The 15,267-nt window shown below is 36.4% G+C and overlaps 1 protein-coding gene across 1 annotated transcript in view; it reads right to left on the minus strand.

Moving 5' to 3' along the window:
• CWC27 (CWC27 spliceosome associated cyclophilin) overlaps positions 1–15,267 on the minus strand; it is a 127,156-nt gene that overhangs the window by 98,803 nt on the left and 13,086 nt on the right. Inside the window, exons 9-10 of the mRNA XM_082497731.1 lie at positions 13,908–13,941; positions 9,715–9,890 (exon numbers count right to left, since the gene is read on the minus strand). Coding sequence (XP_082353857.1) covers positions 9,715–9,890; positions 13,908–13,941 — 210 coding nt within the window. The remainder of the gene's footprint in view (positions 1–9,714; positions 9,891–13,907; positions 13,942–15,267) is intronic.

Consider the following 15,267-nt stretch of genomic DNA (forward strand, 5'->3'; position numbering starts at 1 on the left):
CTTGCATAATATAGAAATTATATCTCCTATGTTCTTGCTAGGTCTTTGCAACCAAGTTCACATGCTTGAATTAGTATCTTCTCAAGAATTTCTGTGATGAAGAAGCAAAATTGTGTAATATAGCTAGTGTTCATGATGTACTGTATTTAAGGCAAATGACTAACCTAATGAAATGCTCCAACACAGGTCGATCGAGATACAGAAAAACAGGAAGACTAAAATGCTGCCTTACTGCTCTGTACATATACCAGTGTATTTCACATGCCTAGTACTTTCCATCAGAGGGGTACTGCTTCTCCAAAGAGCTTTTCAAATGACATTTCAGGCCAAGAGTGAAAGAGCAGAAATAGATATCCAAATCTATTAACTACTGAAGAACAACCAGAAGAACACTTAGAACATTGCAAGGTGTGTTTAGTGTAATAAAACCCACTGAAGGCTAGGATTTAAGGGAAAGATTTTGAAATTCTGAATTGGAATAGGACTAATAGGAAAGACCCACTGCTTTACATGTTCCCTTGAAACCCAGCATTATATGAGCTTTTGCACTTTTCCAGAAATATTGGTTAGTTTTACGGATTATGAAACATATGGTGCATCCTACTTGAGAAAAGCTGCGGGGCAGTTCTGAAGAGTAAAATAACTTCCTCAGGAAGTTTATAGGCTGTTTTCTGGACAGTAATTTCAGACTTTTCTGTCACTATGTTATAGGAAAAAAAATGCATAAAAGGAGGTGAGATTACATAAGAGAACACTAACTTCTTTGACCACTAATTGCAAAAATGTCAGTATATAGGATTATCCTACAACACTTCAGTCTCTTGCAAGCCACAAGAGCTATAAGGTCAAGAATGTATAGGTGGCCTCTCAGTGTCCAGCGTCCACTCTAATACTATATATTAATATATTTTATGTATTAGACTATATTTTCATGTACAACATATAGTACTCTAACAGACGAAGCTCTGGGAATGCTGATGGTAAACTCTAGCTAAGTACCCTGCGAAATTTCTGAAATGTTATGCTGATTACACTATACCTAAAAATCAGAAGTCGGAGAGCACAGTGAGGAATGCTAGAGACTAGCCAGTGGAAGTCTTATGCTTAATGTAATTTTGCAAAGCACAGCACAGAGCATCTTAATACAAGGAAGTATTGAAGAACAAATAAGAAGTATTCAGAAGGAAAGTTGGGGATTTTTTGGTCATAAAATACTTTCTCCCCCTGCCCCAAGAAAAGATTAGAGATCTCTAGTTACCATCCTATTTGAAATACTGGCTACATAGAGCACAATGAAGTCAAATGAAAAGTGTTGTAACTCTATAGCTGCCGCTTTATAGCAGTATATTACATGTGTTTTGTAATCATCACCCACTCTGTTTTCAAATCAAGATAATGTACTTCAAATACACTCCTCTATCTAGCAAGGCAAAAATAGAAAAAAAGTCTAATTTCATGTCACCACTCACTTAGTAAATGTTCTATTTCAGTATGTGATTAAATAGCTACTTTTGCATAACATCGGTATTTCTCAATTTAATCTTTAATAGATTGTTTAACATAGCTGTGAACACTTATTTTAGGGTGGAGCACAAAGTGACCGACTTCAAGGAAGTTAAAATGAAACAACAAACTGGTTTGCTGGTTTATAACTATCAACAGTTCCTAGTTTTAAGAGCAAAAAAAATCCCACAGTGAACATGTCTTTTTTGAAGTACAGAATGAATGATTTTGAATAAAATACAAGTATTTACAATTAACCTTCCACTGTCAGATGAAACACAAACATTACTCTTAACACTTACAAATATGTAAGAATTCAGAAGTTCTAAGGAAATTACATTCAAAACGTAGGCAGCATACTAACAATGATCTGAAGGTACCAAAATAAGAAAAAATACAAGAGCAGGAGAGACTGTACATATCAAGGCAATCTCATGCAATAATGTTTTGTAGTAGTACAGTATGTCTAGTGATAGATTTTAATCTTTGTTTGGTTCCACCTGACAGTTTTGGTGGTTTTTTCTTTTATTCTTTTAAAAACTAACAGATGCTTTCCATTATTCTAAAACCTGGCACTTTACAGACTTGAGCAAAGACTTTTGGATCCAAAGTTAAGAGGTCATGATAAAAAGGCAGTATAGGTTTGTCTTTATTATAGTGAGCTGCAGCTAAAGCTATTAGTTTCATTACATATCCAAAAATGAAAACTAGTCAGTTTACATGCACTCATCTCAACAGTTAAATGAATTTTACGTCAATTTTATTGGCAATGTCTCTTTTTAAAAAAAATCTGGTACTGGATTACATACACACAAAAACCTACTTCTTGAATACATACAAAAAACAAACTCACAAAAACCTACTTCTTGAAACTACTTTTAGAATATAATAATCCAATAAAACTTTCCCACAGAAAAAGCATACCAGTCAAACCCCAAAAAGTTTCAGAGTAGCGTATTGATTCTGACATAATGCTATCAGAGAGTTTTTTAGCAGAATTCAACATGAGTTCCTGACTGGTTGCTAACTTGGCTAATTTTAGAGTCAACCCAAATAACCCCTCTTATTATATGAAATCAGGAAAACTTGCTTCCAAGTACTTTCAAGTAAGAAGTCCTTTGAAAAAAATCAGCAACACAAAACAGGCTGCAAGAACATCTTCTTTAAGAAAGAATTAGATTAAAAAGTTACTGCTTAAAATAGTTGCCAGTGAGATATTAAACGCTGACTGAAAATTTATCTATTCACCCAGGGAACCTGGTACTAAATCCACTACTAGTGAATCACACATACTGTCACAGTAGCAAATTCTGTAAGGATTGCCAGGCAAGCTGGGCTTGCTAAATAAAATAATAGCCAAAGACAATTAATTGCCAAAATCTAGGAAGTAAAAAATAGAGTAAGCGTACAAAATGGGAAACTAGTTCTCAGAGAGTGATGACTGAAAATAATCTGGAAAGCCCTAGCGACAATCTCAGTGGAATATCAGTAAGAAGGGCTTATATGGGCGCTGTATGAATAAACAGGGAAGTGGAAGTAAGAAAAAAGTCATTGCTCTATGTATACAGCACTAGTAAGGCTAATAAGAGATTACTAATTAAAGCTCTTTAAAGAATGTTGAAAAATTGGAGAAGGAACAAAAAAAGTGATTTGAGACTGGAAAAAACGTCTTACTGTGAAAGACTGAAAGAACTCAACAGGTACACCTGATCAAAAAGACAGAAAGGGCTCAGTTAGAATTTAAGTAGTTGAAGAAAGAGAAAATAAAGCATACTGCAGTGAACTTCAGAAAAAGGCACAGCAAAGAAATTCATTGCCTACAAGCTGAACCCAGACAAATTAAAATGTAAAACTGGTTGAGGTAAGGTATCAATACTTGAATAGATTACACCACCTGACTAAATACGGCCGAAGTTACACACTCTTGATATGTACAATTGATATGGACCAAGCTACACACTCTTGATATCTACAATTTACATTTGAATACCTTTCCTGTTCAGCTGTTGAGAAATAGTGAGCTCAATACAGAAGTAAACTGACAGTAAACTATGGCATGAGATACACAGTTTGTCTAATGGTTTCCTTTGGCTTAAAACACTATTACCAGAATACCTGTATTTGCTACATGAAAATAGCAACAGTTCTTTAGGTATACTGAAGTTCAAAGGCATTTGCAAAGAGAGTTTGTAGTCAAGAACTCAAAAGCCAGTCTTATTAACGTACAATTTATATTTCCTGATGCTAAACTGAAAAGCAAGGAGACAAGCTGTATTGTTAGACGAGGCCTGATAGTAACAGTTACACCTGGTTTAAGAAAATGCTAGTAGGATTAGAAATATAGTTCATAAATTGGAAATAGTAATTATTGTGAAGAAAGAAAATCACAGTTCTGTATAGAAACAGCATTCACAAAAAAGTACAACAGTAGCTTCCTGAACACAAGATGAGATACTGGATTAAGTTTAAATATGCAGAAGCATAAATAAAATACCTATATACATATACATGTAATTTAAAAACAATTTTAAAAAGCCCAACAACTAAAGATCTGCTGGAATTGTGATTCCAGACCTCAGCAGAGTGGGCAGGGGGTCAAATAATAATTTTACAAAAATAAAAAAAAAATCAGGTCACAGAAGCATTCAGGTCGACAGAACCTCAGAAACTCATCTAACTCTAGCCTTATGCTCAAATCAGATGATATCCGCTGTTCTCCCCTCATCTTGCCTATGCTAAATCCATGATATTTTCAATCACCTTTTCCTCCTTCATGTGCCCAGAAATAGCTTGCAAGAGGACCTACCCCATGATTTGCCCAAGGACCAAAGTGAGGCTAACTGGATCATCCCTACAATGACTGCCTTTTTTGAAAATGGGTGCAACATCTGCAACATCCTCCAGTCAGAGGATTTTTATAGTGTTTCAAAGATTACAGACAGCAGCCTTGCAATGACGATTATAGACAGCAGACTTGTATGACATCAGTCAGCCCCCTTGAATGCAGCCCTTGAATGCACAGAAATGTAACTGTTATAAACAACAGGGAAGTTACACATTTTCAAAAATTACAAGAATGACGAGAATTCTTCCACTGTAGAATTGTGTGAGTCTCCAAAATTATTTTTATTTCTTTTCATTATAATGCCTTCATTATAAGCATAAGGTAAAAGTGCACTTACAACAAAATATTCTACCGTATATTATCAATTTATGAACAAATATCCAATTCTTCATTTATAACAACTGCAGATTTACAAAGAGAAAAAGAAGGTTTGATTTAAAGGTCTTTTAAAAGATTTCCATGAGACCACACATAAAATTACCTTTGGCTGTTCTACATCACAGTGCTACAAGAGCACTTGAGGAAACCAATCTTGTGTGCTCAGTGTGTCAGTGTTCATTCAGATGCTAGGAAAAATGTTACGGTGTCTTAACCATATGCAATTTTTACTGCATGGTTTGAAATGGACTTAGCATGACCCTGAGCATGTCTGCCTAGCATTATTAAATATTTTTATTAATATTGTGCCTAGATGACAAAATGACAGCAGGGATGCAATTCATTTCACCAAGTGCAGTTATACGTAAGTAAACTAGTTATCTTGTCTTTTAACAAATGGAGAAAAAGAAGTCAGAGGAATTACACCTTAGAAAGCATTACAGACTTCTGCTTTGAGGATGCAGCAATAATTTCTTATATATACACACAGTAGATGTCTAAAGCCTCCTGAGATAATTTAACCATGACAAGCAACATGCATATAAGAAAAGCTGTGAACGCAAGAGTGGCAATATAGCTACTGTTAATTACAAGAGTAGTTAACAGTAACTACTACTATTACTATTCAACTCCTTATGATAGTCAGTGATGGCTTATAAGCCAAACAGAAATGTAATTCATAGCATTATTAGGAAAAAAATATACAACAGGAAATACAAACACAAAGTTGAATTCAAGTGATCCTAATTACTCAAAAAGAAAAGTCACCTTTTCTTCCTCAGTAGTTTAGTTATTCTAAACACCTATTCATACTGCTATTTAGTAGCACATCCATTATAAGGACGCAACTGAAATCATTGACTGAATAGTGAAAAATTGTACAGTCAACTGCACTCTACTTGTACACTGCATGTCCTGCAAACAAGCAGCAGCAAAAATTTTTAAAAGCTGGTACCCAGAAATGTGTAGCACCCGAGCTCCATCTACAGGATGAAAACAAATGTAAAAACTATTTTTAACTACCAAACCAGAAGAGGACTGTTTACTCTGAAGCCTGCAGATGATCACCTCAAGCCACTGCCATTTTAAAAACTCAGTGTAATGCTGATGAGTTTCATTACTATTGCAATGATGGCAAACACTTCTCTCATCTGTATGCATTCCTTCATGTAAACAGCTGTTCTACACTTTGAAGTTTAGGTTTAAGGTTTCTAATAAAAAACAACAGAGCTGTCAAATTTCTCTAACAACTTGCCAGAATGAATAGGAAATTCTTTTCCATGAGGTTTCCTGTCTAATACAAAATTGGGAAGTCTCTCAAATTATTTTTTAAAACATACACGAAAGGTTCAAACACATACTGAAACAACTAAAATTACTGTCACCACTTGAGCACCCCAATTACGACTGCATTTAGAAGAGGTATTGGATCTCAGTACCATGAATTTGAGGTGTCTATTGTTGCCATATTGGTTCTCCGAAACAGATGTGCAAACTTCTGGCTTCACAAATCGTTTTGTTTTAAAAGAAAAAGGACTGATACAAATTAATACAGATTTGTAGAAAAAGTCATGCATGTTAAAAGACAGTGGTCTGAAAAATATTTTTAGGTATTCAATTATTCTGTTAGCATATTTAAATAGCTGATGAGATAAACAATTCTCATAGATATCAGATGTTTCTTGGCCCTCTGATATGTTAGTAGACATTACTCTTCAAGCTATGTACAGTGCAACTTTTTTTTTTTATATTTATACCTCCCACATGTCTGCCTGCTCTGATCAACACACACTTGGACTGCAGTGGGTGGCGAAGTCCCATAAGAATATTATCAATCATCTCCAGGACATTTACAAAAAAGTCACTATTCCAGACAATGAAACTTGATAATATTTATCTTGCTTTATCAGACCTCTAAGTTAATAACACCTTATTTATAACAAACAACACCATGCCTTTCATATTCATGCCAGAGGATGCCAGACAACTATTTGGAAAACAGTTAAATCTAGAAATTGATGTTACTTGTGGTACTACGCAGTATCTACCAGGGCCATGACTCCCAACTGCTAAAAATGCATCCAGTGAAACCCTCTTCTGAGTTACGGTAACCCATTTGGCTGTAACACTACTGCTACTGCCCTGAAAGAGCAGAATAAGCACAAACACAGCACATTGACCATCCACATGTAGAGCCAGCAGCTTACAGAATGCCTACACAAATGTCTCCGAAAATGTGATATAACACCATGCAAACTTGGCATAGAGTATCTCATTCCTAAGGGTATGCTCTAGCTTTGTGTTCCCTTCATGCTACAAACTTGCTATTATATATTAGGCAAATTTGTTTCTAGCAGCCATACCTGTAAAACCCAACAGACAGTTAAACAGATGGGTGGAGAGGTTGTTGGACAGATAGGTAGGCAGTAAGTACAGAGTCCAACGTATTTTGCTATTCTAAAGATGTAAAGAGACCACATTTATGTACGGTTCCAAAAGAAAGGGATTAACATGAGTTTACAGATCCGACCACAAAAATCTTGTTGACTACATAAAGTTTGCAAAAGCATGAAAGTTAGTTGCTTTGCCTCTAACTAAAAGTAAAATCATATGACAGGAAAAACCAATGCCCATTTAAATTACAGACTTTGTCTCCTACCATTTTGTATTATTATGCTAGATTTTGGATGTCAAATGCTCTTGCTTCTTTATCTCCAGCTATTATGTATATTGAGTCTTCTCTTCAACAAACACAAAATTATTAGGAGTTTTGGAAGTAACATCGTCTAGGCTTGAAAAAGAACTGACTGGAACCTCCTCAGTGGCATCGGGTGCACCCTCAACAAGTTTGCAGACGACTCCAAGCTGAGTGGTGCACTGACATGCCTGAGGGATGGGATGCCATCCAGAGGGACCTGGACAGGCTTGAGAAGTGGGCTTGTGTGAACCTCATTGAGGTTCAACAAGGCCAAGTGCAGGGTCCTGCACATGGGTTGTGGCAACCCCCTGTATGAATACTGGCTGGGGGATGAAGGGATTCAGAGCAGCAATGCCAAGAAGGACTTGGGAGTATTGGCAGGTGAAAAGCTGGACATGAGTCAGCAATGTGCACATGAAGCCCAGAAAGCCAACCATATCCTGGGCTGCATCAGAAGAAGTGTGGCCAGCAGGCTGCCCCTCTGCTCCGCTCTGGGGAGATCCCGCCTCTGGAGCCCTCAGCACAGGAAAGACATGGACCTGCCGGAGCATGTCCAGAGGAGGGCCACAAAAACATTCAGAGGGATGGAACATCTCTTCTATGAGGAAAAGCTTTGAGAATTAAGTTGTTCAGCCTGGAAAAGACAGGGCTCAGGAGAGACCTTATTGCAGCCTTTCAATACTTAATGGGGGCTTACAGGAGAGATGGGTTCAAACTTTTTAGCAGGGCCTCTTGCAATAGGACAACAGGTAATGGTTTTAAACTAAAAGAAGGTAGATTCAGACTAGATATAAAGAAGAAATTTTTTACAATGAGGGTGGTGAAACACTGGCCTAGGTAGCCCAGACAGCTGGTAGATGCCCCATCCCTGGAAACATTCAAGGCCCGGTTGGATGGGGCTGTGAGCAACCTCATTTATTTGAAGATGTCCCTTCTCATTGCAGCGGACTGGACTAGATGACCTTTAAAGGTCCCTTCCAACCCAAACTATTCTACGATTTGCTCAAATTACAAAGGCTTCTGTATCGTACCTGGTGTGCTTCTCAGATTCAAATCAACACTGGAGAAAATGTAGAAAAGGACACTGAACTTCCTACTTAAATCTCATTAATGTTTTATTTTCTGGAGTTATTCAAACTTATTAAAGTGGTTAATAAAAATTATTTCTTGGCCGCCATCTCACTGGTCTTTTCACTACTCCAAAAAAGGCAAACAAGCAGCAACAATTACAGTTGGTATATTTTAATATACCAATATTAGAAGATTATCCAAAATAATGCAAGTGTTTCTACCACTCTAAAAGCACAGCCTGCTTCTAAACATATAGGCCACACAGAGTTAAAAACACTATTTCACGTGGAATGCTCAAAACTTACTAATCTTGCTTTTAAAATCATATAAAATTATTTCAGTAAAAATAATCAGATCGATATCCATGAAGTTGCAGATGTCAGGGTGTGATTTTCCTTTTCTCTTAATAATTAGTTTTGGTTTATAATTAAAATAATGATTGAATGCCCACCATAACTGACAACAGCCTGTCTTCAATAAGATACAGTTGTTTTTATTAACTCACTGAAAATTGAGTGCTAATCAGTACAGATGTTCACGGAGGCCAGCACACCTATATTACATGACTGGAACCCACAATTTTATGCCTGTAAAAAGCTGAATACTGCTACGGAAACATAATAATTTGTCTAGAGCTAGTTTAATAAGTTGAACACAGTATTACACTACTGAACACAGACATATTCCAACCCTCTAAGCACAGCCCTAGATGATATTTAAAATCTGATGTATTAATTGCAGGGTTGAAAAAACGGTACACTGTAATAATGACTAAAACTAGACTTCAGTGGATGACTAGGAAGCCTTTACTTTCTGTAAGCCTCAGTGGTAACGACAACTATATGTTAACACAGTTAAAGAAGCTACGAAACTCAATCTTACAAATGCATAGAAAGACAAAGTAAAGCATGATAAATATATATATATAAATACTTTTCATTTATAGCTCTCAGAGAACAATACAACTCCCATACAAGGTATCAGTGAGTGCTCAGTGTAACAAAATGTAACAACTGTTTGGTTCACACTGCCAAATGAAACTAAGAAATGAGAAAGCAAAAGGCAATTTAATCTTCCACAATTGGAGGTGGGCAGGGGAGAGTAATTTAATATAATACTGACCTATCAATGTAGTAACTGCAAAACTCGAATTGAGCAGAAAATCTAACTGTAAACAAACTGAAGGGAAAAACAACAAAAAAAAAAGCACCATACTTACCTGCGACTAGTTGTTTTCTTTTCTGTCTTAGTTTCTTCCTCTTGAAGTTGCTGTTTAGCATTTTCACTTGTATCAATTTTCAACTTCTTGGCAATGCGTTCCTTCATTTGAAATCTCTCATTGCTAGCATCTTCACCTTCTACGCTATCAGCATCTTCATCGTGTTCTTCTTCCTCCTTTATTGATTTAAAATGATAAAACTTCTCCTTTAGCAGCTTTTTTTTTTTACTACAGAATGTTGACTATGGAATTTTTTTCTTACAAAGATAATCCCTTATACAAAGTAAAAGAAAAATACTTCATTTCAAAGCAAAGTTTTCAAACAAATATCTCCTTATTTGCTTCAGAGGGAACAAAAAATTAGAAATACGATAATCAAATATTTTTTTATACACAAATTGCATCTTTTTTGTATGGCTTAAAAAAACCCTAAAACAGTCTGTTTTAGACTGTAAACCCTTACAGGTCTGCATAAGACCTCAGAGCAATGTGGTTAGTCTGGTCATTATCACAAATCCAAAATTTGATCAAGACAATACATTAAACACTTCCTTCGTTTTCCAATAAAAGAAAACCAAAACTTACTAAGAACTTCCTGACACAGGGCTATACTACAGTCATGATGGGATGGAACAGGTTTGCCCATCAGTCTGATGAGGCAATTTACAGATACCACGTTGATCAAAAGAGGCTGTGAAAACCTGTGGAATCAATCATTCCAACTTGCTACAGAGGCCCTATGCTTCCAGGCCTAGCAGAGGAACACAGAATGGATAAACCACCTTGGTTCAAAGACATTTGGAGGGAGAAGTCAGTCATTCCTCTCAGTAACGAAGAAGCCTGACTAGACCAAGGGATCTAAGTTTGACCTCTTCCTTCCTTGAAGGAGGAAGCCTGCATGAATCTTAATGTAAGAATGCCAGCTCAAAGACTAGATGGTACATCTTTTTATATTTATTTTGGAGTGACGCTGATTAGCTAAAGAAAAAGCATAAGACACTACATGACTGTAATTTTAGCCACACAGAGAGAAAGGACAGACAGACTTAGAAATAGTATTCCAGAGGACTGTACTGTATCCAGGATACTGTCAGGATGTCAGCACTTGGAGAGGAACACGCTAAAGACAATGTACAAGTCCTTGGTGTGACTGACAGGTAAAAGGAGGAATAGCATGAAGACCATGGCCATAAACATGGAGGGGGAGAGGGGAGAAAAATAAAAGCACCAAGAGGCACAATTTTAGGAACAGAGGAGAAAAAACAAGAGCTGGATTTCAGATGTTGTATTTGAGTCATTGTTTAGGAATCTTCATACTACCATGCTTAGATTTTAAAGTTTGACAAGAGAAGACCAGTCAGGAATAAAAAATTAAATCTGTGAATATTCAGCACAATAAAATAGCTGAGTATTTTGTTGATGATGTAACTGAAAGGTTGGGGGGGTGGGAGGAGGGATTGCCTGTTCTTTTTAAATGGGGAAAAGAGAAAAAGTGGAACAGCACCAGCATTTCACTTAATTTCCCAGAAAGTTATTGGTTGACAGAGGAGATAATGAAACTTTCCGAAGGATTTGTTTACTTGACAAATTATCAGGGATATGGCATGACAACAGACCTCAATGGCAGGGGGCAGAATCCAGAAAAGCAACGTAACCGGACTATGTCCAACATAGTGTTGGTGTTTAACAGTCAGGACAAAGACAGGCTCCTCATGGAGATTTGGCTAGGGCTTAGCTAAAAGCATATCACTGAAACACGAAGAGCTGGATAGGAGAATTTCTAGAATAAAAATGATAACTCTAGACAAATTGCAATTGCTAAGTAGTAAGCTAATTAAAAATTACGGAAATCTGAGTGACAGGACGGGGGTTCCACGGATGGTATTTTAAAATGGGGCAGACAAAATGGTTCAACTTATCCAACTCCAACTTGTCCAGCTGAATCCCCTACTTCCCAAATCTTCCATACCCTACTCTGCAGAAGATTTCACCAGTTTTCTTCTAGAAAAACACTGACAAAATAGGATATAACCTTCCTCCTCAACCCCTTCCCTCTGGCAACTCTACTCTTTTCTCCTGCCCAGTCTCCTCCTTGAGTCCCTCTTCTGTCTCATTAACTCCATCTGATCTTGTATCTTTTAGAGTCCCATTTTTCTGCAGTCTCATTAGCAATCAATGGATTTAACACGTTTCTACCCAGAGTGGGCTATATGACAACTCAGGAGGGAAGTGGCCGTTCAGTTGGATGATCATGTTCCTCTAGCAACAAAGAACTGCAAAACTGCCTGCTTGAAAGCTGTACTAGTCTTCGCTGCTGTTGTTAACTTGGTGGATTTGTCCTACTCTTCTCTTCGCTCTGGATACAAAAATGTAATGAGAGATTTTGTGTCAGAATGACTACTGGCTACTGTATGTAACGTGATTTTGAATTGGGTGACAGATATCAAGCTTTATCTATCCATAGTACTACACAAAACTTACTGTTCAGTAACTAACTGGCAAACACGGAGAGGAAAACAAGTTCTGCAGAAAGGTGAAATGAAGGAATGTCACTGGTGGGAAAAAAATTTTCAGTCTTTTGAACACGTTTCATATAACGCTTTTATAAATGACTTAGGCATAAAAAGAGGTTTAACAAATAGCGATGGGGTACCGTTAATACAGAGGATTAAACTCTCAAAGCATGAAATGTATGACCTCAAGGACTGCAGTAAGAGAAACAGGATGATATTTAATAGCATGAACAGCAAGGTCACGCTTTTAGGGAATAATAATACAAATTTCTCTTACATGCTAGGGACTTGTTATTTGGGGGAGGCAGGGAGATCTGGAAGAATTGTTTGTTCATACGATGGTGATGAAACTACCAACATGTTGCAGCCATGTAAACGCAAAAGTGATCCTGTGATGTGTTAACGGAAATAAATCCAAGACAGATGATAAAATACTAGTACCATTTTACAAGGCTCAGGTAACTGCCTGAAACACTAGGTTCTAGCTAAGATCTTTCAATGAAATGAAATCTAAGGAGAACACCTGCAGGAAAAAGACAAAAAGTATTCCTATTTCCTACTTCATGACCTTATTATAACAGCATTCAGATTAATTAGGCTGAAAAATAAAAAATTAAATAAATATCCCTAACTTGTCATTGTTCTATATTCCCCAAATCCAACTCACTTAAAGGGTTATTTGAACACCTGAAGAACTATGAATTAAATACCATTCTCAGAACTCTTCTAACACTTAAGACGCTCCTGCACAGCAGGAATTACAAAGGAGAAGAGTCTAAGAATCTGAACTCATACTATGCTTTGTGGAAAAAACAACAGGAAACAACATGGAAGCAGACTGTTTTCTTTTTTTTTTTAGGCATAAGAATGGGATAGATTGTGTCTTTCCTTCACTTCCACAGTGCATCAACTAACAGTGAAGTACCTGTGCATGGTGGACACACATGGAAAACAGTACTTTTCAGGATTCAGTCTAGGAAATGGGATATTACATTCCCAGTCAAATATTACATCCTTGTCTCAACAGCAACTCATAGCACCCCCTTGATTTATGGCTGGAGGCAAAGACATACTTCAGCTAGCAACTTTACTCTGCACCATGTACGACAGTCAATCTCTGTGTAATTAAAACAGCCTCCATGTTTGGTTGAATGTTACTGCTTGGTTATTCAGATTTCCTGTTTTTCAGAGGTGACAGTCTTCATCAATACAATTTAAATGACAAACATCCACTGAAATTTTGTTTCGTTGAAGAAATCTTTCAAACAGAACTCTTGGTCATACACAGATTTCCCCTCAGACATCAGAGTTATATCATTATTCATGACAAACTTAATTTTAACTTTTTTTTTTTAGAAGCAATTTCAGGGCTTTTATTAATGGTTTGTCACTCTGTGGTACGTAACCTCTCATATACCTAATCTACTGCCTGAAATATCTGGTAAGCAGTTTTTATAAAATGCAGTAGGTAGTATGCAGAAATAACTCTACCCTGCTGTGAATGTTCAAAATAGCCAAACCTTTGAGCACTGAAAGGGCCTCCAGGTTTTTGCTGGAAATCTGGTTTGAACTAGTTAGTTTTCAAAAACCTCTCAAGTAGCATTTGTTCCCCCAAGTAAATCTAATTCACACAGAGTAAAAAACAAAGATTTACTTGTAAAAAAAAAAAAAGTTACTTACCTCACTCAAATCCCCTTCTTCATTCGCTGCTTCACTAAAAGAAAAAAATAATCATAACCACTTTGAAATACCAGAAGAGATTTGAAATAGTTAAGAACCCCAGTTCTTAAAAAAAAAATTGCTTGGTTAGCTACTTGAAATTTTAGTCAACCTAGTCATTTATATCATCCTCACATTAATCTTAAAAACATCAATTAATAGTATTTTCTGTCATTTAACTGTAATAATTCTTTCTAAATAGAAATGTTTAAAAATATAGGATAAAAACAGAGGATGAATTCTAACCACATCTTAAGCTATCCAGATAAAACACTAATGTACACAGTTAGAAGAAAAAAAAAAAACACAACAAAACTCACTTAAGGTGGACGTTGCTGATCTCATATGTTAAACAATTTCTAGCACCTCACTGCAAATAGTCTATGTTTTGGAAAGCCTTCTTTCTATAGGCATGTTTAACATGCACTATACTGATAATTAAGGTTAACATAAAATTTTTCATTTTTATACAACTACAGTTTAGTGTATTAAAACCAGAATCTATTTGAATATACTAAGGCTAAAATACCCACCGTTAATTGCTACAAACTAATAATAAAGACCCTGGAAGACTTTTCCATCCCACAATTTAAAAAAGAAGTTATATTAAACAAATAAATCAAGAAATATTAAAGGAGTCCCCAAAGTCAAGGCTTTTAGGTGTGCTCTAAGTCATTAGTAGGTAATCAAGGTCATCAAAGAAACCATAAATTTGCTGGAATCAACGACATTAATTTCATTTAAAAATTAATCTAGCAAACTCTTTGTGGAAGCATTTCTTAATAGAAGATTACAATTTTAAAACAAAACAAACACATTTATAAGTATTAAAGAAAATATTTAGAATGCATCCAGGTCTGTAACTCTGATGTCAGTCCTGAACAAGCAGAAACCACTGTAAGAGGCAAAATGACTTACTTGGGATTTGTGACATGGCTATAAAGGGAACTGCGTTACTAACCTCTGGGAGTGTTTTGAAGGGGCTACACGTGGTTGCGGGTGATCTCTCTGATGTATTTGGACTCATACAGAATCTCTAACCAAAGGTTTTTAAAGAACTAAGTAGCCTGGGGTGATGGGAAAGTCCATGCATGAATAAATAGATGGTTAAAAGACAGAAAACAAAAGTTAGAAGCAAACAATCACTTCTCGCAATGGAGGAAGACCACTAGTGTATATCCACAGTCATCTGTGTTAGAGCTTGAGCCGTTTAGTGAGCTCAGTAACAAAGCAGTCAAACTGCCAGAGCACTGAGTTTTCTGATAATACTGTTACTCAGGATAGTAAAATCAAGAGCCGACTGAAGAATTGCAGAAGAACT

This window comes from Vanellus vanellus, assembly GCF_965231255.1.
Source record: "Vanellus vanellus genome assembly, chromosome: Z".
Taxonomy (NCBI): domain Eukaryota; kingdom Metazoa; phylum Chordata; class Aves; order Charadriiformes; family Charadriidae; genus Vanellus; species Vanellus vanellus.